This window comes from Plectrocnemia conspersa, unplaced genomic scaffold, assembly GCF_051122295.1.
Source record: "Plectrocnemia conspersa isolate PC_06_02 unplaced genomic scaffold, ASM5112229v1 ptg000013l, whole genome shotgun sequence".
In the NCBI taxonomy this organism is placed as follows: domain Eukaryota; kingdom Metazoa; phylum Arthropoda; class Insecta; order Trichoptera; family Polycentropodidae; genus Plectrocnemia; species Plectrocnemia conspersa.
Genome location: NW_028277177.1, coordinates 8,219,937 through 8,243,862, shown reverse-complemented (window position 1 = coordinate 8,243,862; position 23,926 = coordinate 8,219,937). Strand labels below are relative to the sequence as shown.

The 23,926-nt window shown below is 28.0% G+C and overlaps 1 protein-coding gene across 1 annotated transcript in view; it reads right to left on the bottom strand.

Moving 5' to 3' along the window:
- Positions 1–255: 255 nt before the first annotated feature.
- The window catches only part of LOC148227204 (Ig-like and fibronectin type-III domain-containing protein 1), a 92,303-nt gene continuing 68,632 nt past the window's right edge, over positions 256–23,926 (bottom strand). The window contains exons 13-26 of the mRNA XM_088201783.1: positions 23,726–23,872; positions 23,489–23,664; positions 23,210–23,345; positions 23,002–23,134; positions 19,144–19,336; positions 18,962–19,067; positions 18,731–18,871; positions 16,566–16,744; positions 12,945–13,236; positions 10,267–10,471; positions 10,001–10,173; positions 5,206–5,381; positions 5,018–5,101; positions 256–896 (exon numbers count right to left, since the gene is read on the bottom strand). Of these exons, the coding sequence (XP_088057909.1) occupies positions 624–896; positions 5,018–5,101; positions 5,206–5,381; positions 10,001–10,173; positions 10,267–10,471; positions 12,945–13,236; positions 16,566–16,744; positions 18,731–18,871; positions 18,962–19,067; positions 19,144–19,336; positions 23,002–23,134; positions 23,210–23,345; positions 23,489–23,664; positions 23,726–23,872 (2,414 nt within the window). The 3' untranslated portion in view covers positions 256–623. The remainder of the gene's footprint in view (positions 897–5,017; positions 5,102–5,205; positions 5,382–10,000; positions 10,174–10,266; positions 10,472–12,944; positions 13,237–16,565; positions 16,745–18,730; positions 18,872–18,961; positions 19,068–19,143; positions 19,337–23,001; positions 23,135–23,209; positions 23,346–23,488; positions 23,665–23,725; positions 23,873–23,926) is intronic.

The window sequence follows — 23,926 nt, the reverse complement described above, 5'->3', positions numbered from 1 at the left end:
ACTTTTCAGACATTGCGTCGAATCAAATACATTAATGTCAATTTAACTATCTTATTTATATATCATCTTTTCGACGAGATTTTCAATACAATAAAGGGGGTTCAAGAAAATATTTTCATACTCAAATTATCAAATTTAATAAATTGGAAGCCCGATATCATCAGATTGAAAATAATATAATTATATAACATACAGAATAACTAAATAGTATAATTTTTAAAATAATAAATATTTTTAGTTTACTACACCTTAATAAAGATACAGTCAACTGGTCAAATTGACTATTCAACTGAAATATAAGTTGTTAATGCTATAAAGTAAAGTCAAAAATAGTAAAAACTCTTAGTTAATACAAGTTGTTAGAGAAAATTTTTAATCCATTCGTTCAAGATGGAAACACTAAAAAATATTATTATCAATAACTTGAAAATTTTTAAATTAAAGAATAAAATTTATAGTATGTCACTATTTCGACACTTCTTTCACACAACGCTTTTTTATTTACAAAAAATGTGATTATGAACATCGTGAACCGAAATTAGTTACCATTCGAAAATAGTATTGTTAAATATTTGCTTACGTTTTTATGATCTTCAATCTTAGCAAAGTCGACATTTTTATTTTCAATAAGCGTCCTTCCTCGGCGTCTCGTCGAAAAGTTTTTCCTGCGCTATTCTCGTGAAGCTGTCTTCGGAGGGCCCCTTGGAGACGAGCTTCAATCTCTTGAATCCGGCCCCGTCCTGACCGAGTTTCAACTCCTCGTACAAGGACGGGTTGACTTCCTGTTGAACTTGGAGTAGCTCCTGCCTCAATACTGTCCCGCCGGAAACCGATGGCAAACTTTTAATTACGCTGTTCGTCGTTTCCGTCACGCCACCGCTTTGGGCCACCATACCCTGAAAATACACACACACAAAATTTACACACCATAACCACCCTTAAAAAGCCTACCCAAACCGAGCTAAGTGCTAGGCGTATTGTGCAACAATGACTTAATTTCGAACAACAACCCGCGCTCGGTTTGTGGTGGTTTCAAATCGTAAGGAGGCAGACAGCTGTATATTATGATTTAATTTTAATAATTTAATTTTATCTCATATAATGGACTTAGTTTGCTTTTACTAGAGTCGTTCGAGAGAAAACTTATTGTTTAATAAGATTTACCGCCGGTTAGCTAAAAATAATGTAAAGGTAATAATATAATATTTTAATTTGTAAGATAATAAAATTATTTGGTATCCCTCCATGTGCTAAACCTATGTATCTGTATTTGATGGTTTAAGAACTTAAAAAATATATCTGCTTATTAATTATTTATAATATATACCGTTGATATTTTTAAATGATAAATTTAGAGGCAGAATTTTGTTTCTATTATTACTTAAGATTTCTAAGAAAACCACATTTAAATTATGATTTCTATAATAAAAATATTTTTAAAACCTAAAAAGTGAATAAGGACATTTAATTATAGCATATAATGACAATAATAATCTAAAATAGCCTAACAATTAAATTAACGTACACTGCGAAAGAAATTATGCCACAAAAATATAATATCAATAAAGCAATTTCACACTGATTCTATTTTAAGTTCTGGCATAGATAATTATTTTCTTGATTTTTGACTATCGAGTCAAAGTTTTTATTTAAAATAACTAATTAAATTACACAATATGTAAAACATTTCTGATAAATAGAAATGATAATAGCTAAATATTGAGCCTTATATTTTAATTTTAAAATACAAATTTGACTAAAATATTGTCAACAAAAAAATAGATTTTTTTCATTAAGTTTTACATATAACAGGTATTGTATGAAATGCAAAGCTAAGAATAAACTCTATATTTTATTTTTTAATTATAAAATTAAAAAATATAAATTTTCTAAAATTCGCTACAAAAATATTATTATAGTTATTGAAGTTATGCATTAAATTCACTGTTTTCAATATACTTTTATTATAACATATATTGTACGTAATGTACAATATTAGTAGAGTATATTATTTATATAATTATTTTACAATAAATAAATATTTTTGCCACAATATTCAATAAATTTTTAATTAATTTTTAATTTCATGCCGCTTAATCTTATTCTTAAATTTAATTAGTCATCGATTTTTTACTTTCTTCGTTGATTTTAAAATATTCTTTCAATACTTTAGTATTATTAAATAATTAATAATACCGATATATTATATTTAAAAAATTTTGAATAAATTGAAAGATAATTTTCAGACTCAGATAAATATATAAAATAAATATTTGTTTAGACAAATATTTTAATACATAAAATAAAAAATTCGGTCAAATTTTTTTTTGTTATTGCAGTAACATAAATTTCACTACTTTTTAATGAAATATTGCTAAACATATATCTTAGATACTGTGCCACTGGATGTTTACCAAAATTATAAAATCTTATTTAGAATTCAGAAATTCATTCTGTATAGTTTTTTATTTTTAAATCTTACTATTTATACATGCTCGATTTTTTTTATATTTGACAAATTTCATAATTTTACTGATTTTTTGCTATTTTTAACTAAGTTAAAAATATATTGTATAAAATATTATGTGCACGTAGAATTAATACTTAAAATTGTGTTTTAGGTTTTTTTTTATTACCTATTTAAAAACATAATAATTCTTAATATTTTAGATACATCTATAATAAAAAATAAATTATTTTACTTTTAATTTAAATATTTCTCAACACATGTTGTTTATACTGTGCAAAAAGATTTATGCAAAAAATTAATTAATTGCTGATTTTTTTTCCAATGAAAAAAAATGGTATTATTGTCGATAAGATTTTATTTTTTTGCTATCTTGTCGACTATAATAATTTACTTTAATACTAATTGTTACTTTTTATTAGTTTAAAGCAAACTTTTGGAATTTTTCTTAAAAGTATTTATTTAAAAAAATAGAATTTGCATAAAATTCGTTTCAAAAAATAATATTTTAGTTACATAAATAAAATTTAATAAATTTTTGCTCAACATATATTCTACAAATTGTGCAAAAAAAAATTTATAAAGAATAAATAATCTGTATTCATTTGGGTATTTAAAAAAAAATCATTCGTTATTGCAGTTACATATAAATAATTCACCACTTTTCAATTAATTAATGCTTAACATATATTTGACATACCGTGCAACAAGAATTTTTTCAAAATAATAAATAATCTGAATTTTTTTATTTGTATTTAATCAAAGCTTTTAAAAAATTCAATGTGCACGTTTTTATATTAAAATGCTAAGTTTTAGCTTTTTAATTTTTAATTAATTTAATTTACTACAAAAAATGCCTGAAGATTTTTGCATCCCTGCAAGTATTTACATAAATATAATTCGTTACTATATATTAAATTATTGCTTTACATATCATATATTTTACATAATTTGAAAATGAGTTTTTAGGTTTAAATTATGAATTCAAAAATATAAAATGAGAAACTGAATATAAGAATCTATAAAATATTTTATTGTTATTGAAGCAACATTTATAAAAAAAAGTTAACTGTTTTTTTTTTTTAAAAAAATAAAAAAAAACATTTAGGTAGTTATCTGTATAAAATTTGTTTTAATAAAAAAACAACTACGTGTAAAGCATATTATTAAGCTTAGATTAAACTTATTTACTGTTTTTTTATTTAATAATTTTATTTTAATTGTAAAATTATTATACAGTAAAATTTATTTATGTATTATATTTTAACCCTTAAACTATATACAATATTGTACCATGTGTCAAATATTAGCAAATACTATTTAATCTAAAATTATATTTTTATATATAGTAGAAAGTATATTTACAAAAAAATAAAACCGTTTTATACATAAGTAGCCAACTTGATATTTGTATTACAGTTGATTATACTATTTTATATAACTAGCTAATTACTTGTATTTTGAAAGTTTTAATTTTATTAATTTTAATAAAATTATAAAATCGTATTTTTTTAGCAACACAAACTTATGATGCTTGCTTGGCAAAATTATCGTAAATCAAAATATTATTATTTTAATACCAAAATATGTTTAATCTTAATAAAACATAAATCAACATTTTATCATAAAAATACACTTCAGTCAAAATATGTATATACTTAAAAATTAATAGGAATATGATTCCATACAAAAAATATCTGAGTAAGTATAATATTCTACCTTGAAGTTTTAAAATTATTTTTAAAGTTAGGTTTTTTAAATTGAAAATGTTATTATATTTTGCCTAAATATTTAGTGAAAGTTTTTTTTAATAAATATAATTAATACACAATTTATTAAAGTTGATGGTAATCTCTTTAATTAAAACACAATTCTCAGAAACTAAACATCATAATTATTCACGTAGTGTATAAATCATGTTATTTAATATTAATTAACTATCAATACAAATATGAACGTAAATTATATTGCTATAACAATACACTTTATATACTGAACTAAATAACTTTAGTAAATAATAATATAATTTGAAGCTTATTAGGCAAACTTAAAACAATTTTGATAGCGCATTTAATTTATTAGTATTAATCAAATAATTTACTATTAATGAAATGATAAAGATTTTCTAAGGTCCATCAACGTAATTTTTTTTCTGTGGCAACGTTTTTGGCACCTTAAGGTAGAGCATTATTTTAATCTCTAATTTCAAAATTAAACAGGCCAATTGACCAAAATGTATGTACTATGTATTCCTGCCCTTATTATGCGGTTTCAAATAATGTTAAAATTCATCGTTATAATAACACTAAAACGTACACGCAATTTCTGCAATTTTACCCGTTAATAACTTTTATAGCAACAATTCAATTCGCTTATCAGCGGCATCGCGGAATATAAACTCTCACCCAATAACCCAAAAATAACATTTTGACCTCAACCCAAAACATGTACAACGCATTTGCGAATCGGCCTAGATTGTTCCTAAGATTAAGTTACACACATGCGAAATCGCAAAATTATATACCCTGCATACACACAAATTTTACTTACGTTTTGCACTACGTCCGTATTGATCTCTTTCAGGTAACTGGGGTTCTCGAACGCCACGCCGCTCAGAGATTTAATCCCGAAGATCTGCGATTAAAGGCCAGACATTGTTATTATATAGCGTTAAATGTTATATATATAAATATGGTGTTCGTTCGAGCAGTTTAATGCGAGAGGCTTCGGATACATACTTTTCTGTTTCTGACAAGCCATACGAGACCAATGAGCAGAGATGCGACGATAACGGAGATCAATACGATTCCGATGAGCAGTCCTTTGTGGGGGAAATTGTTATTAATCGAAGCTTCGGCGACCACATATTTGTCGCCGACTGTGAACTGTATAGGCTCGGTCAAGGCAGATGTGCCTGTTGATAGTTAAATAAATTAAATCAACAGTTTGATAAATTGTTTTAGAAAGGTCAGAACCATAATACAACTAAGCAAACCAAATAAAAAATATATTATCACATATGCTTATATTAAAAAAAACAATTCTTTAATATACACATATCTACTATATCTTAAAAGTATTAGTGTGGAAGCATATACTGGATGTCGTGTTATATAGAAATATGTAACATACAACCATGCTGAAAAAGTCGTCTTTTTCCGTGTATTTTCTTTGACTACGTGCAAAGTTTCCTAATATAGTACCATAATAGATTTTTACGCCTGATCGTCGTTGACAGTCTTGACATATTATTATAGTGTGATTGAGTCACTTTGCACACTATAAATTCTGTATGAAATTTGTGGAAAATGTTAAATAACCAAAAATTCTTTTAAATATATATCATAATATATTATTGCTATATAGAAAAAAAATTACTATAATTTTGTAAAAATTATAATTAAGCTTTAAATCACATAAATTTAGCAACAAAAACAGGGGTCATACAATAGCTTAAAAATAATAATTTAAAAATAGAATTTTAAGCACTTTAATTTAATAAGTAATACGTTAATAATAAAAAAACAAGCTTCTTCAATTGATTTTATAAGGTTAAATAAAAAAAGGTTAAAGCTTAAAGTGCTTAAATATTTATGTTTTAAAGATATCTGTAATATTATTTTCAGTGATGATATTACTTTATAGTCATACATCGATGAAAAACGCTATTTTAGTGTGTTTTTATTATATTTTTAAAGCAACTACGGTTTATTATATAGCAAATAACATAACTAGGTTATTTTTAATGCTATACATTTTATTTAATTTATTTTAATATCAAACAACTTATTAAATTTATAAATATTATCTCATTTATCCAACAATTATTTCATCTTGTGACAAAAATGGTATAAATAAATTAAATCAATCTTATATTTTATATTACAAAATAAAAAAATGAAAGGTGTTAAAGTTACTTTTATATTTTACAATATCATTTTATTCAACATTGCTTTAACAATATTCCTAAAACTTTATTTGGACACATTTTGCTATTGATGACAAATAATTATTTATGACTACATATTACATATTAGTATTGATTACTACATTAAACTAAAAACTTACATGTCTTTATTACATTGGTTCGTGAATATTTACGAAAATATGCGATGTTTTTCCATTGAAATTAAATCATAGTAATATTTTACAGAATTAACTGTTTCTATGAATTTTATCAGTTTCTTTCCATACTTTATTTTGTAATCAAATAATAAGTTAATTATTAGTTTCTTTGATACGGATTTATAACGTTTCTTAAACTTTTTTTTTATAAATGTCAAAGTAATATAACATAAACATATGTAAGATTTTTTTTGTAATGGCATATATTAAGGTTTGATAATAAATAATGATGTTATATTGTATTTTGCACGATATTTATTTTCAGATTAGTACAACTGATTTTCAGACATATTAAATGCATGGGTTGTGATTGACAGCTTAGTATTGATAACGCATTTGTCATGCTTACTGATTTTTTTATTTTGAAAATTATGACACTTTCACATTAAATTTTTCGTTCTAATAATTTTACAACCGAATGATGCAAAGCATTTGTGTATGTAACACGACAGAAATCTCACCTGGAAAACCCATATTTTGAGTTATATAAGACCTCTAAAACTGAACGATAAATATATTATTGCCAATTGGGCAAAATCTCCCAACTGACTACTCGTATTCAAATCTAATAATCAGCAAGCAACTCCAGCATAGAAATAATTTAGAGGTTCCAGAATAAAATTAAAGTAATATTAGACGCTTTGTGGTTAGGGATTCTGTGTCGAGACAACCCGGGAATTTATTCCCGAGAATTCAAAGATTTTTTGCTGTCTCGAGTCCCGGGAATTTAAAAATGAATAACCCGGGACTCGAGACTTTCCGAAGTGCAATTTTACAAAAATATGTAAAGAGCGAATTTGATGTCGAGCTTAATTTATGTCTTGATATGGAGACAAGGTGGAATTCCTTATTACCCATGATCTCGAGATTTTGAAAGTTACGAAATTGCATTAGAAAATCATTAATTGATCTTGGCATTGGCCAAATTTGGAATGAATCGAACATTCACGTATTGGAAAATATTTGTGAAGTACTCACTCCTATAAAACTGGCAGTTAAAGTTCTAAGTCGTCGAGATGCCACTTTATTTACTTTCGAAATTATTGTTAATTTCCTTTTAAAAAAAATATTTGAAATCAACACAACTCTGTCGCACGAACTACCAAAATATTTCAACGACTAGAAATAAAAATTCCAACTTTAAAAAGGAGTTTCAGATATTAGATTCAACTATCAAGCGAACTCCGAATCTAGAGATTTTATTCAAATCATTGCTTACAATTAAGCCAACATCTACAGAAAGCGAGAGAGTTTTTTCTACATCTGGAATATTTGGCACAAAAACCAGGAACAGGCTATGTGATTCATCATTAAACGCCTTCGTGTTTTTAAAAACATATTTTTCCTTACAAAAGTAAAGGTTTTAACTTAATATTGATATAAATATTTCGATTAAAAATATTTTAATAAATTAAATTTAAATAAATATCGAATAAAGTATTTTTAAACTGTTTCAATAAATTTTCACCTATCGTACCTATAACACAAATAATATAAGTTAATAATAATAAATTAATTAAAGTTATTAATATTAAGTTAATTAAAGTTAATAATAATAAGTTAATTTTTTAACATATTTTTTTTTTATGATTATACGAAAAATAATCAAAGTCTCGAGTCCCGGGAATCGAAAAAACCCGAGACTTCAGAACCCCTATTTGTGGTGTGTCCTAAATATTATTTTTCATAAAGACCTTAAATTAAAATTGTCAAGAAAGAAGTAGAAAATGCAAGACAAAAATACAAGGAAAGTCTGGAGAAACATTCCAACAAACAGAGCAAAGTTTGAGAAGTGGAAAATTAAAATCAACCAAACTAAAACATAAGCAATTATATTCACAAAACGTAGACAAACTCTGCCACCATCTCTCTTAAGTAAAGAGGACAATAATGTCGAATGGAAAACAAGCGTTAAATATATGGGCCTACATCTGGACTCTAAGCTTAAATTTCGCTGTAAAGGGCTTTCCGCCATTGCGGCTCTTAGACCGATATTTATTATAAAATAAAATTTTAACTAGACCCATTTTAGCATATGCCTGTCCAGTATGAAGTAACATTAGTAATACTACTGTTTCTAAATTACAAGTCATGCAAAACAAAGCTTTAAAAATAATATACATATAATATACTTTCTTATACTAATCTTAAAAAATGCATATTAACCCATAAATACCAACAATTAGAAAACACTATCATTTTTATACCTGAAAATAAAAATAACTCGCGAAACCACATTAACCCAATAACATCATGTAACGGTGTCTATAAAATTATTTGTATTATTAAAATAAACGTATTTTAGACAAAAAAAATTGAGCAATAAATTGAATACGGAGAGATCAACTGGAAAATTTAATAGAAAACAAATTGATTTATTATTGTCCTGATGAATTGCTGATGGACGATTCGCCTACGTGAGTTTTTAAGATTGAATTTTTGCTTAACGTCAAGATGAAAAGACCAATTGCAAAAAAATGCGTTAAAAATATAGCAAAGTTTAGTGAAGTAGTAGTGCAAATAAATATTTAATTTTATAAGTGTTTTCAAGCCATAAAGACGTCAATATATCAAGGAAGATGGTTGGTCAAATATATTAACGACTGATAAAAATGTTGGAAAAATTAAGAAAACCCTTATTAAATAAGGCATTTTTGATTAACATTTTAAAGTTGAAACGAGTAGCAGCCAAATTTGTTTTTAAAACTGTTCAAGTCACAATATAGACTGCTGAACAATTGTTGAAAAAAACGACTAATTATAAGAATCATAAGTTTGTTCTAATATAAGCACTTATAAAGACGAGACCAGAAGATCACGTTAAGCTTAATTGAATAATAAGGTTCAGAGTCCAGTAAGAATTTTCACTACCATGTTGTGTGGGCAATAATGAGTATAACTTTGCAGTTTTGCGTTGTTATGAGTAATTCAAAAGAAGACTACAAAATTAAGAGCAAACATTGTGATTTGGACTACGATAACGCATTGAATCATGATTAACTTCTAATTCTTAAATATTTGATCGTCGTGACATAGTCACAATATTCACAATAAGTTTTTCTGTTTCCGCGGATCGAAAGTTATTGAAATTTTGCGTCCATAGAAGAGATAAAGGCAAAATCGCTGAGTGGGTTTAAAACAAGTCCAAATAGTGCTTTATACAAATATTTTACAGATTAAATAAACTACTACTAAAGCTGTTTTGTATATGATAGAGACTATATAGAATCGAAAAATAACAATAATGCAGAACAAATAAATTTGTTGTATTTTTTAAATTACTTTGAAAATATATTAACTAGTTATTACTATAAGCAATCTTCTTAATGTAACTTAGTTGTATTGATCTAGTACTTACAAGCAAATTTGGTTCTGACCTTCCCTTTTTAAACACACACAACTACTAACCAAAGTGGTTTCCGGCCTTGATCACACACTCATAAGTCACACCCTCCTTCAAAGCCGTGATGTGCAAATTCATCTCTTTCGTATCCATCTTCTCGGGCGTCCTGACCCCTATGGGCCTCCAAAACACCCGATAAATCTCCACTGTGTGCGGATTCTTCATGGGATGATCCCACCTACGTATAAAAAACATAAAAAAGAGACAATAGCCGCGGGAAATCGGACGAAAATAATTTTAATTTGCGAAATTTTCGCATAAATAAACATACCTGATTCTGACGGACCTGTCGTCCAGAGCCACGACCCTGACGTTCTGGGGTGGCCCCGGTAATTTATCGCGGCCCTCGTGAAAGCACCCTGCTATTTGTTTGGTGTGCGAAAGAACGCAAAGTTTAGCGCTCAAAAGTGGCTCTCCCCTGCACCAGTCCAAACACCTCCTAGGCACACCCCAGGCCGCGCAACAACTTCGGTGATCTAAGTAAATACGTATATGTGTAGGTGAATTTATTACGGGGAGATATTTGTGGTTGTGCGGTAGCAAAAATAAAACCACCCCTTGCTGTATGCGGTCGATATGTAAGTGAAAGCAAATTGAGATATATAATAACTCATAAAAAATATTGTTATAAATATAATATTGAAAGATATAATTATATATATAAACATATAGCTTTTAGATTACATTCCAAATTCTGAGACACAAAAAATGCTTTAAAAAGTATATTAAGCAATGCTTAATCACTTTCTTTTTAAATAGTAATTTATATTACTCATTATTAATAAAATATCATCAACAAATCACAAACTTGTTCATAACAAGTAATAAATATTTAACTAAATATCTATTGTATATATATTTAATAATCACAAACATAATCTTTTGTAAAAATTATATGTAAAACTATGCGAAATTAAGTATTATTCGTCGATCGTTAATATTCGAATACAAATTTGAGCTTACAAACTAACTAAAATAAATCTATTTATACGTAAAATTACATGCTATTTTAAGCTCTATTATGTTTCTCAAATATTTTTTATTTTAATTAAATATATACGACATTTTAAACTTATTCAAATACAAGTTTTTTTATATATAAAAATTACGCTTTTTATATTATTTCACTATGAAAAAGTATCTAGTTTCTTTGTACTTTAGTCGAAAATATTGGAACGGTCAAGTTTAATAAAAAAAACATATTGTAAATAGATGTTCAGTGGTTACATAGTAGTTATTAAATGTTTTTTATTTAATTAAAATATAGGTTAATAATTAAATGGTCTATTTTCAGGGCTGTGGAGTCGAAGTCGGAGCATTTTAAGTGTTCTCCGACTCCTTTTTAATCAATATATTTTTAATTGTTCGTCATGCGCCATGTGTTTTTAGTCGTTAATATGAAATAAACAAAAGTTATTATGCACTTAATCAAATATCATACAACAGCCGGCCGGGGTGGTTACAAGTAGACACAAACAATGGCGCGGCACTAATCCTGAGAAATATTAATATAACTAACGCAAATAAGGTATAGAAGAAACATTTATTCTAAGCAATCTGACTACTTCATGTATTGTCTTTTTATGTTTTTTATATATTATAGAATCCACTGGCTTAAAACTTTTTTGCTAGCATATGTATTTTATTATTTATCACACAACTCTCGCTGTTTCTTATATGTGGTATAGAGGTTAAACTCAATTTTAATACATAATTTTCTAAGCTAAGAGCCGATACTTTTTTATTTTTATAAAACATTAAAAAAATATAAAATTAAGTTTAATACGAAATCGTACTACGTAAATAAAATATATACGTCAATATAAAAGCAGATTAAATTTTGTAAAAACTTTTCAAAATATTAAAAGCAATTTTACTTTTTTTTATAAAGTCTAAGTTTTAGCTTCGTATAAATTAACAATGAGGCGTTTCGAATATTATAAGTTAACCCAAATAGATTTTTAAATTAATAATTTTAATAAAACATCCAATAATTTTCTATTAACATAATTATTTACCTTTCAATTCGATTATTTTAAGACATATACATTGGTTGAGTTCACACTTAATATTCTTTATGCATCATATGTTTTGTTACTATAAATCATTGTCACTCATAATAATATTATAAAAAAAGATATTGCCATAACAAATTATTTAAAAAAAAATACGTTATTAGTGTATAATTAATCATTTAAACCGAATTATTATATTTTATTTAACAAAAGTCAGAAAATATAGTGTATGAATGTAAAATGTGTATTTTAAAGCAAAAAGTTGAGAATCAGTCAAAAATTGGGCTTTAGAAATTGGCATAAACTCACGCATTTTAATTCCGACCCCACATAACAATTAATAAAATTCACTCGGACGACTTTGGAGTGATTAATTTCCATTAGGTCGCACCCAAATTCGCAAAAGTTCAGCAGAACAGCAATTATGGAAAATGATTTCGGTACTTAAATGCCCACTTGAACGCTTTAATTTTTCATTCGCCCCTAAAATGTGTAAGGGCGAGTGAATGAAAATAGATGTTAAAAATACGTCAAGAAAGTCAAATAAAATGAAATAATTCAATTAGTTGATGAACGCTCTGCTTTCGAGCATTAATATTAATTTTCACGGCTTGAGACTGCTAACGAAAATTATACGTATATATTAACCATATAAATTTTAATACTTTCAAGAATCAGTTTTAGTATTCTTTTATATTATTAAGCTTTTGATTTGTTATTAACGATGCAAATATACTTCTAATTAATATCTCATTAGTTTTAACATAGCTCTTACTTTGATCGACCGCACAATCTAATTAAACCGGGATTTTATGAATTGAATATATATTATTTTTATCAAAATCTATATTACTACGTTATTGAATTACACGAATATAATTCGCTTTTATAAGCGTCTTGTGTATTATATTATATGTATGTACATGTTGGTTACCTGATCCGTCTGCAGCACACTTCATGAGCTTGTCGAAATCAGCAATGCACTCAGGCTTTTCTATAACAGAATCGATGTCTAAATAGAAATTGCACGCCTCCATACAACCCGAAGTCACATTTTGTTCGATGCAACACTGGGTTACGTTATGGGTGGATGCTGTGTTATGTATTCTGACAGCGACTTGTTTCACCACAGAGCCGAAAGCATTTTCGGCGTGGCAGAAATAGTCTCCCTCGTCCAATTCAGTTATTTCTTGAATCACCAGACGCATCACATATTTGCTCTTCTCCTACAGGTAAAACATAAACATGTTTATTAAATTACATTTAAAATATTTGTAATAAATCAAATTTATTTTATAGAATTTATTGTATTATATCAAAAGAAAAACAATAATCCAAGACTTAACTCATTACGGTCCGTTCACGCATTTTTGCGTGATAACGAAACTTTGCGGTAAGTCCTTTTGCGCGTTTTCGAGAGTTAAGTAAATGAGAACCTAATCGAGATTTAAACTTTGCTCAAGATATGGCAATCTACATTTATTTCAGTGGCATAAAAAAATTCAACTTTTGTCAAAACATATACATATATTACATACATTTAAAATTTTGTGTTTACCAACACAAAATTTTGTCACTTCGTATTTTTCCATCAATATTCTTAGATTATTTTAATGTCGATACACTTATTAAATAAGGTTAACCTAATTACAACTGGAGAGTTAGAAAAATCCATAACTTGCTTATTTTGAATGTGCAACAAGAAAAATGCATTGATATAATAATGTAAATAACAGTAAATGTTCATCAATTTATTTTTCTTGGCAACTTTGATGCGTTTTAGCGGCCAACATGTGTCACACTAACAGGGAAAATATATCAAAATTTTAATCTTCAATTTACGTTCCTAAACTATCAACATTAAAAAACAAGTTAAACAGCTAATCTAAGCGTCTCTCGAGGACATAGAAATTGGGATCATCACCTTGGCTGTTTTTCTTTTTAACAGCATCTGTAGATATCGCAATTTTACGAAGCGACCACCATCAAGAATAAAACATGAATTAAGACATATAGCTTATTTCGTATTTTCAAGGCTTTTCAGATAACAAGAACGAAAAACACTGCGATCTATATAAGAATCAGTAATTATAAAGCTTAATAACACTATTAAAAATGCCATTTTAGATTAAAAAAATGCTTTATATATTTATCACCATCGTATAAAAAACAATTTTCGGACTTAATAGACTTCTGTGTGACAAAAGCAACATAAGTTTTAACAAGACCAATGCTGACAATACATACAGGCAAAAATGCTAACTGGAACTTAATTAAGGACCTGGTAGAAAAAAAACACCAAACTAAATGTTCTTCTTTAAACTGAAAAAAAATAATTAAGCAGTTGTTAAGGTTACGGAAACCATACAAAACTTAGTCCTTAGAAAAAAAACACCCCCAAGAAAAGAATCAACAAACCAGATAACTTAACTCTACTGGTTAAACAAAATTGGAAGCAAGCATTAAACCTAAATTGAATACAGCCACGAAAAAATACTAATCTAAAAAAAAAAATTGCAACTGAAGCCGCAAGTAAGATTCTCTAGAAAGCAATAAAAAATATCAAACTCCCACAAAACATCAAAAACCATCCATTAAACTAAAAAATGGAAACTAGGCAAGGAATAATAAACATGCTTTGTATTCTCTGATCGCCTAACAAAGTTTTCGCATCCTGTCTATAAAATTAAAATAAGAATAGAATATAAAAATAAAAAAGTCATTTCTGGATTCCACATCAACTCGAAATAAATAAAAATTTTAAAGAAACTCTCGTATGCTTAAAAGTCTACCGGAAAAAAAATAAAAATAGTTGCAAACATTTTCAGCGCAATAATAAGACATATTATTAAGCACAATAATAAGACTCATATATTACATAAAATCTTACAGGCCAATTAGTCTTTTGCTTATTTTATCAAGGATGTTTAAGAAGCTACTGCTACGTAGAATATATACAATAGTACAGAAACGAGAAATAATCCCAAGCCACTAATTTGTCTTTCAACAAGAGCACGGCACAATTGAACAAATACACAGAGTGGCAAACGAGATAATAAAAATCTATTAAAGAGGAAATATTGCTTAGCTGCTTTCCTAGATATAAGTCAATCTTTTGACAAAGTACGGCATATAAAATTAAAAAGGCACTACCTCACTATATATATGAAATTATAAAGTCATATCTGAGCGATAGATATTTTACAGTTAAATATTAAGACAAACAATCTGGAGTACCTCATGGCAGTGTACTAGGGCCCGTACTGTACTACATATATATGTACAGTAGATTTGCCAACTACAAACATGACTACCTGCGCAACCTTTGCTGCATATGATAACCCAGACACAACTTCTACTTATCTTCAAAATAACCTAAGTAAAATACAAGAATGATAACCTATTAAAAAATAAAGGCAAACGAGTCTGTCCGTGTTACGATTATCATGAAAAAAAATCTTGTCTTCTCGTCCGATTAAATAACGCAATAATCCAATAAAAAATATTTTAGAATGAACCTCAACGGTATATTTACATGGAAAACCATATTTGGAGTAAGAAAAAAGCAACTGGGACACTAAAAGTAACAAGAAAAATCTTCTGGCTAACGGAAAAAACCTCCAAAAACTGATATGCTACTCGTATATAAATCTATCTTAGGAGCAAATTGGATATACGGTATTTAACTCTGGGGATCAATAAGCAACTCTAACATTTTGAGAGTGATATAAGATATTCCGTGGCATGTCCAAAACTTTCTTATTCACAAAGATTTGCGAATGAAACATCTCAAGAAAGAAGCGGAAATTCTAAAGAGTAGAGAAAAATCTTAACAAATTGTACAATAAATTACAAAGAAATGGACTGAAAAATTAATAAGAAATATTAATGTTTTATAATTGTACTGATTAAGTTATGATGGGCGATTTACTCTTGTAATAATTAATAATATAAGTTCTGCTGAATGTTAGGATGGATAAAAATGATTCAAGTTGACAAAGCTTAGTTCAAATTTATCTAAAAGTAGCATTTCCATTTTATTATTGTTAAATCAAATATGTATTTTTTTCTTAGTATATATAATATTCAACGAATTATTTAATAATATATACACATCGTTTTTTTCCCTTTTGTTATTTATAAGAATACATTATTTAAATTGTATTATTCGTTTAAAACTCAATTTCCATTAAAATTCCTGGATTCTAGGAATCATAAAAAACAACCTTGTTTACATCACTTTATGCGTATATACAATAAATATATAGAATCAAAGCAAATAAAATAGAGTAATCGATATATGATATTATTCATAACATACAAACATACATATTATAAACGAAGCTAAACCGAAATAGCCCCTTAAGAGGAACTACAACTGCTAAAATCGATCCATCTAGTACCGAATTAACCACCCCAACACACGCCGAACCGAAAACAAACGATCGACCAAATTCTGATGGCTATCCTCGACCGAGTGTACATTTAGTTTTGCCCCAGAGAGAAATACCAAGGAGGCGACAAATATTTGTTCGCAGAGCATGCATGTACTCACCTCATTGTCTGGCAGGATATTAATGTCATATTTGGGGCCCTGTATGACCGGTATACGACCCAGCGGGTCCCTCCAGAATGCCATTTGGGGCTGGGGTACGGCCGTTACGTTACACTCGAAGACCGCCGATCCGCCCAGGACCGCCATTGTTGTGCCGCTCGCTTGTATTATTGGCACGTCTGTGAATTAAAGATAAATTTAAAGGACAAACAACAACCATTGTACAATATAATGGAAGCAATTCGATGGCAACAAATTAGTATCCGATAGTTACTTTGCTTAAATTTTATTCATCGTGTATGTAAATAAATTAACTTAATACTTCCCAACATATTATACTTTTATAACAAGCAAAACGAGTAAAATTAGAACGTTCCAAACCTTCCAAAGTTTTTGGTTATATATATACTCGACATATCTAAGAGACATCTAATTTTATGACGAATTATTTTTCAACCCTATTATACTATATTTGTAAAGCTCATTTTTGCTAATATAATTGGGTTTAATTCTAGATGTTCCTAATAAATAAATTAAATAAATATACAAAACAATAAAAAATATTTTTTGATAAAGTTGCTCAAATTACAAAACTACAAATAAAATGTTTTGTTATTTTTAATATCCAAAATGATTCTTTATATTGGTTATAAAAACAGAGTTAATACAGTAAAAAATTATTATTAAAATAAAAAATTAAATTAAAAAGTCTTATTTATTATTAAAAATATATTTTTTTCTTGATCTTTAGATAAAAAATGACAAAACGTAATATACTTATATAAAATATTTTTTTGCGTTTCCAACCATCCTGATTTTGATACAGCAGAATCTGATATCAAAATGAGAGCAGTAACAAGTATGAATGAAGATGATTAAAGTGAACCGATACGCTATGAAAAAGACAAGAAATTCATATGATACTATCCACAAGAGAATGTTTAATATAATATACAAAATAGATAAACTCACACCGGAAAGAAAAACATTTAATTATTTTTAAGCACTTTTGTTGTAATTATTTTTTATCGTAATTTATATTTTATTGTATTATTAAAACATCGAAATACAACAAATTTAATAAATAAGCAAATATTTAATATTATAGCTTGAATTTGTAGGAACCGAGAGGTGGCTAACCAACGACGTAAATTAAATACGTGCGACTAGCGGCGGATTCGAGCGTGAATTCCGTTCGTCCAATAATCGAGTGAGCTAATTGGCCTACCAACATCCACATATGTGCTAAACTATCACATCGGGAGACGATCAAGCGATTTAAGATGAGAGGCAATGACACGTATCGAGAGATACGATCAACCTATTTAGGACGATGGACAACCAGACCGAGACCGTGAACAAACAACAACGACAAACACGGATCTTCAAGAGGACACGGCTTCTCCACCAGCTTCTCCATCGGCACTCAATCCATGAAACATTATTTACGTGTAGAAAATTGTACTTAATAAGAATAAACTGTCACCAGATTTTTCCGGCGTCTATTTTGGCTGTGAAGTTAAACCAATTTGCCTTTAAAATACAAAAGTTCGGAAGAAAGAAAAATGATTGGTTGCGAAACATTCGTCTATGGACAAAATATTTAGTGACCAAAAAGGATACTAAGAACTTATCAACGAATAAATCGCCAACTTCTGAAATCGGTCATGACACTAGAAGAAGAAGCTGCAACTGGCATTATCGCAAATTAAGAAATTATTTAATCGACTTTTAGATCGATTGCTTGTTTTTAAAGCCATATTATAAACTTTTAAAAACAACTTTTATTGCAAGATTAAATCATAAACTATTTTGAACTCAATTTTATTGTTAATATTCTATATTAGATTGTGCTAAAATTTTACACGTATGCTCGCTATTTTAATTAGTACTGTAATAAAAAAAAATAAAAGCCGTTGAATATAATGTGAGACAGGTATTAAAAACATTTAAATAGGGTCTATAATTTATTAAAATAAATATTATATAATCAAGGTTACGTTAAATCGATATAAGAAATATTGTCATACATTTTGTCTGAACATTTTTTTATTATGTATTATGGAATAATGGTTTTCCTTCGCATTCAATATTTATATTTCAATATGAAAGAAAGTGTTGTAAGTACACGTACAGTATATAATGTGGTTATTTATGACACTTACGTGATATTGTAATCTTCCTGGAAGCTTGCATCGGCGTTCCGTACCCGTTGTCGGCGTAGCAAGATATCTGATCCATGTCTCTAGTCACGTTATGGATCTTGGTCACCATGTGCCGGGTTATCTCCTGTCTTATCAGCCGACCTGATCAGATTTTGAAAAGAAAAAAACTATAAAATTGCCCATTCAAGTCCATAATTACGTTCTAGATAAGACTACGTTTTTGGCACCGACCTGATATGTAAAGCGAAATAGTTGGCATCGGCGTTCCCATGGCTATGCAGAGAACTGTCATGCTGGAGCCCTCCATGATCAGATTCACCGGGTGAACGGTCGGAGGCTGTACAACGGAAGATAAGTAAATCAATTTCATTTAAGAATAATAAAAATGTTATGTTAAAATGACTTATTTATACCTCGACGAACGCCGGATACGCCGGATCAGTCCAGGCGACTAATGTCTCGGAAGGTAAGCTTTCGCCCTGGGGTATGTGAGCTGTGGCATAAATGATATATTGCTTGTTCGGGGTCAGTTTATCTAACGTGTGACTCGTTACACTGGTGGTCACAGAGGAGAAGGCCTCTTCGTCGGAGGATTTGTACAGGAACCTGGTGGCACAGTATCGGTGAAAACTTTAGTTGAGAAACTTCACATTAAATTAATTTATAATGTCAACTTGAATCAGAAACCTAAAAGTCCAAACCATACTTACTTTACATAATTATAATTTACATATATTTAAAATACTATTTCCTTAAAATGTTAATCATACTAGCAAACTTATCATAAAATCGTCTATTGTAAATCAATTCAAATATATGTAACTAATTATAAAGGATTAGACAAATATTATTGTTTTTTGAAGCCAAATAATTTGCTAAATAAACGCCAGTGATTATTAATGGTTGGAGACATTTGAGCAAAGTACATAAAAAAACCTGAGAGGATATTCACTGGCGTTAATACAACAATAAGTTAAATAAAGGGCTTAAACCGTAAAATATAAAAAAACATACAACCCTTAAGATTAACTGAATATCCTGCATTATTTGTTTAAAGCCTACAAAGTGGGTTACTTGTGTATATACAACGAAATAATTAATTAATATATTGAATATAATAATTAAATTGGCTGATTTTTATTGATTTATAGTCAATCTTGTATTTGCATATAAACACAATAATTTCAGTCGTATTAAGAACATTTTTTTTGTCAAAAACAGTACTGTAACGGTCAATTCAGAAATGATAAACTAATTTAGTATTACTTAAATAATTTTAACTAAATTTTAAATTATCACACACGTCATGTATCTTAAAATATATTTTTTCTGCAACAGATAATTTTATCTATATTATGTATATTTAAAAAAAAACATTCTATATTGAATTTAGCAGTATCATTCAAGTGAAGGACAAGTCTATTCATAAATTAAGATGTTATCACGTGTCAAACCGTTTTTCATAATTTAACGGTTTGAAGAATGCTTGCGTCAGAATGCTTGACATTATTACAATATTTTTTTATTAAAATTTCTCAAATGTCATTTAAATGTTTATATTAGATTAATTTGTATCTTATATGTTACAGTGAATGTGTATTTTTTAGTCAAGATATATTTTCAGTGATATAAATATAATTTTAATGAAAACATATCCGAATTATTTTTTACCGATAGAAACATATTTATAATATCAAAAATATGATTGAACCAATGCGCTAGTCAAATTATATGTTCCACTAAAATATATATGATACTCAATTTTACATTTATTAAACAGAAATTTGCTGTTTAAACCCAAACCTAACCTAATGAAAGTTCAAAAATTACAGTAATTTTGAAAGTTTTACTTGATCAAGTTGAGTTCGGTTAATTTTCATTGGTTAATAATAGTTAAACTGTATTTATTCACTATGCAAATGATCCGGTCAACTCATATTTGCAACATTTTAGATTTAACATATGATTTGCCGCCTTACAATTTTTTTTGTAAATTAAATTAGCTAGTAGCGTTTACAATTAAGACCTAAAAGATCTACGTTTCATGCATATCAAATTTAGATCAGAGATTAGATAAGCATATAATTTCATTAGCACCTGACAGATTAATTTTATATTTACTAGTAGAAATATATATCTTAAAGGACGGAATAGTGTAGCCCGTAACGTCTCAGACTAGATACTCTGAGGTTACGGGTTCGAGCCCCGGCAGTGGTAATCGAATTTTGACATCGTGTCATCTATTGATTATAAATTGTATAGCACATATTAATTTATATTTAATAATATAGATGTCACCAATACCCAGACTTTCAGTTTAGTGATTATTACTAGCTTGTAGGTATTCATTATGTCCGATTGACTTACAGATTTGCCCATTGTAATGCATTGGGCTTACGCCTGTCAGGTTACAATGGAAGATTAAAAAATTAAAAATAATAATATATAACGTTAAAAACATATTTCGATAAATTGCACTGAAATGCTGATGAAAATATATTTTCACTGGTAATACACTTACAATGTTTATATAATAATTGCCATAAAATTTAATATTTACATTGAAATTGAAAATAATATTTTTTAAATAATATTTATTAAAGGTTTGATATGATGAAATAAAATTTTATCTACAATTAATCTGACGATAAATAAAAAATAAGATCGTATAGAGCAAAATATTGCTATAATTTTACCTGAAATAAATAAAAAACTAGATATTTATAATAAAACAAGTAAATTTATATGTTTCACTGAATCATAATTTAGATTTTATCTAAAATATATGATAAATATAAATAGAAACAACTTAACAGTCAAAATATGATTGATTTGTTTAATTAGAAGTCAGATCAAGCAGCTAATACTCCGATCATACCTCCAAGATCGAAGCTATGTCGTCTCCTTAAATAACGATAATTCGACACCGCGTAAAATACCAGCCGGGTTTCCTCAGGGGAGCATACTTGGGCCGTATCTTTATATAATATATACAAACGATATTCCAATTTTAAAAAACACCAGTCTCTCTATTTACGCGGACGATACGGCCGTTTTAACTAGTTCATATGGTCTTAAACCAATAGCAACAAAACTACAAAAATCTTTGCATAACTTAAATAAACATTTAAAAAAGTGGAAAATAAAAATAAACGATGATAAAACTGAGGCAATCATTTTTACGATGCGCCGGCAACCGTTGCCTCCGCCTTTAAAAACCGAGCAGGGCAAAAACATTGAATGGAAAACGAGTGTTAGGTATCTGGGTCTTCACTTAGATTCTAAATTAAAATATACAAAGCATATAAAAGAAGTACGGTCTAAAGGGCTTGCCGCCATTTCAGCTCTGAGACCCATTTTTAACAGAAAAAGCGCGTTGACGATTAAAAACAAAATTTTATTATATAAACAATTAATACGACCGATATTAACATACGCTTGCCCAGTGTAGAGTAATACGTGTAAAAATAATTTTAATAAGTTACAAGTAATTCAAAATAAAGCTGTAAAAATAATTTATAACACCCCATATTATACTAATTTAAAGAAACTCCACACTCGATATTCTATACCTACAATTAAAAATCACATTATTACTAATACGATAAATTATTACAAAAATATCTCGCGTGAACATAATAATAAATTAATTGCAAAAATTGGTAACTATGACAAAGTCACACTAAATTTCAAGTATAAACATAAAATGCCTAAGCACATAATGCTTTGATAGCAAATCTGTAACCACGACTTTAATAGCTCCAGTTTGTAAGTGTTATTTTTAATTATGTATCTTATATTTTATTTATTTTATTTTCTTTTTCTTATTGTATAAAGGTTTTAGTATTTTCTCCTTAAATTTTACTTATTAAATATTGCATATTGTTGCCTCTATTTTTATTTAAACTATTGTAATTTCGCTTGTAAACATGATAATGGCTAAAAGCCAGAAACATGTAATTTATAACTTGTATAAAACTAAATTATTTTTGAAATAAACATTTAAAAAAAAAAAAAAAAAAAAAAAAAAGCAGCTAATATAAATATTTTATAGGGGCAAAAATTAAAATTATACCTATTCTGATATCTTAGATTTGGACAAATATTTTATGCAGAAATTTGACCATTTGTTAAGCAAATATTTATTTTATATATTAATATCTTAAAATAACATTATTATTTTTAACAAATTAAATTGTATTTTACTTTAAATATATTTTTCATAAAAAACATACTTAGTGTATAAATACAATAGTAATACTTTCACAAACTTGTAGGTTATGTTGTCCATCGGATGACTATAGCTAGGTGGTTGCCAGCTGAAAGTTATCCACGTTGCTGAATGTCCAGAAACCGCCAAAGATTGTGGTGGTGATGTTACTCCAAAAATATCAGTATTATTCTCTTAATAAAAATAATATTAAAAATATATTAAAACATACACTTTAATGATATGTAAATACAATAAAAGTAACATACTTTGTTTATAGCACTTGATAATTAACACACTTGAAGGCAAAGATGATCCCCAATTATTGTGCGCCGTCACATAAATTTTATAAGTCTGCTCTTCGTTGACAAACACTTCTTCAAATATATTTATCGTCTTTTTTTCCTAAAAGTAAATATGAATCACTATCGCATGATGTTATGAATATAATAATAAAAGCATTTTATGGATTTATGGGTATGATAAGAAACGCAAACCGCAGATAATTCTTTAACGTGACACATTAATCATATTTTTTATATGCTTACGTATTTGAACGGTTTTAATAGATCGCTTGCATTCTCATTGTGATACTCGTCATAATGAACCATATAATGAGTTGTATTATGGCTATTTCTCGGAGCGTTCCATTTGACCATCGCCATGAGATCGTTACGGCAGAATCCGTAGAATTCTTCCACAGGTCCAGGAAGCAAGTCGGTACCTTGATATCCAAGAAACAATCAATTTCGATTCTAAGTACTGTATTATTGCTTTGAAATTACCTTCTTCGAAGCATTGGACTATGTTTCCTATATAAGGACTGCAGTTCTTTGTGATGTTCGGCAAAGAGTCGAGCATCTCTCCATTACAAAGGGGTAAACAAGCGATGGGCACACCCCGTCGCTCGCAACACTTGCCGTGATCTCTTCCTTTATAAATTGGACACTTCGTTTAATATGAAATTGCAACTAAGTCATGTGTGA